Below are 1,421 nucleotides of genomic sequence, written 5' to 3'. Positions count from 1 at the left end.
AGAACAAGAATTCAAGCTCATTGATGTTTGTCGAGCTATCAAGTAATTCATCGCACGTTGGTCGGCCAGACGTACAAACCACCGTATAACTCTGCGCTGGAACGATGCTTATATTTAGTTTGCCAGCTAGAAATCCAGTTATATGAATATCATCGATCCAAAAGAATTTGGCTTTCTGCGCTGCATTATATAAGCGTTGTACAACATCTGGTGAATAAATGATACCATAACCCGGGCAATATGGAGGGAATTCAGATTTGGGATAATCGCTATAAGTGACACGCCACTTAAGACGATAACTGCGATGAACACGTACGCCCGTCTTACGATTGCAAAACAACTAATCACGTTGGCGTCTAAAAAGCTATCTTGGCGATTTAGTGGCATTGCTAGCAGAACTAGGATTATGGGTGGTGGTGCTGGTGCTTGCGGTGGGCGATAGAGACAACTCATTGTGCAACATAGTGTTGTGCAGGTAAATCATCAATTGCGGTGTATTCAGAAAAACATCATCATCCACTTTTATCAGAATTTTCGAATGACTGCAGTACGCGAGAAACCATCTCATCCCCATCACATGTTTGTATGTAATATTTGCATAGGTGTCGAAGAATGAACCCTGTACCATATCATTGTATTCGAAATTTTCACGTTCCAATTCGGCTTGCATTTCATCCGTATCGGGTAGACCCAACAGAAAGATCACTCGAAATGGTATACTATTCTTGTGCAGCGGTAATTCAATGAAGTTGGCCCACGTTTGTCGTATTAACTTTCGTCTATCACGATTTACCGGCGCTGAAGGTACAAGAACCAGTGCATGGACATTTGCGGTACAATTGTGTTGATTCATGATGTACGAGAAATTATATAGATCTATTAATTGTGTAACTTCCTCATAATCTCCAGGTGGTGGTTGCAATGACATTTGTAGTACCCTTACGCGCAAGTCAGTCGTACCTCGCGCCGTTGGAAAGAAGGCATGCACACATTCCCAAATTGCATAACCCAAGGCTATACCGACCAAAATTCCAACAAATAAACCAGCTGCGTTGCAAGTAGGCATCTCGCGTGACCTACTGATATTGCAGAGCGAATTTTACGCCAAAACAATTGAATTTGATAATTACAATATCAATGTTGTTTAGTAAACACAGGAAAAAAGTCAAAATAAAACGACCAAAATGATGTAAACGAGCCTGAGTAAAAAATAAATGAAATAATTACAAAGTACAATATTCTTGGAAAAAATTTTGAATCATGTAAATGATTCGATTTGTATACCTCATTCGTGAATACGATATCGTATGTGACGATTAGTGTTTGATCTTAGCTCATTGTCGACAACCTTCTATATTGATTTTAGCATTAGAGGTTACGACTTACATATATGTAGACCTGAGTGTTTTTAATAGGAAGTA

At 39.3% G+C, this 1,421-nt stretch overlaps 1 protein-coding gene across 1 annotated transcript in view; it reads right to left on the bottom strand.

Annotated features, from left to right (window-relative positions):
- Positions 1-1,118, bottom strand: part of LOC108376517 (beta-1,3-galactosyltransferase 1-like) — a 12,807-nt gene extending 11,689 nt beyond the window's left edge. The window contains 1 exon segment of the mRNA XM_017632741.1: positions 6-1,118. Coding sequence (XP_017488230.1) covers positions 6-1,066 — 1,061 coding nt within the window. The 5' untranslated portion in view covers positions 1,067-1,118.
- Between the last annotated feature and the right edge of the window lie 303 nt (positions 1,119-1,421).

This window comes from Rhagoletis zephyria, unplaced genomic scaffold, assembly GCF_001687245.7.
Source record: "Rhagoletis zephyria isolate East Lansing unplaced genomic scaffold, Rhagoletis_zephyria_1.1 Rzeph_scaffold_10592, whole genome shotgun sequence".
Lineage (NCBI taxonomy): Eukaryota > Metazoa > Arthropoda > Insecta > Diptera > Tephritidae > Rhagoletis > Rhagoletis zephyria.
Note: the sequence above shows the minus strand (reverse complement) of the source record. Positions and strands in the feature narration are given on the sequence as shown.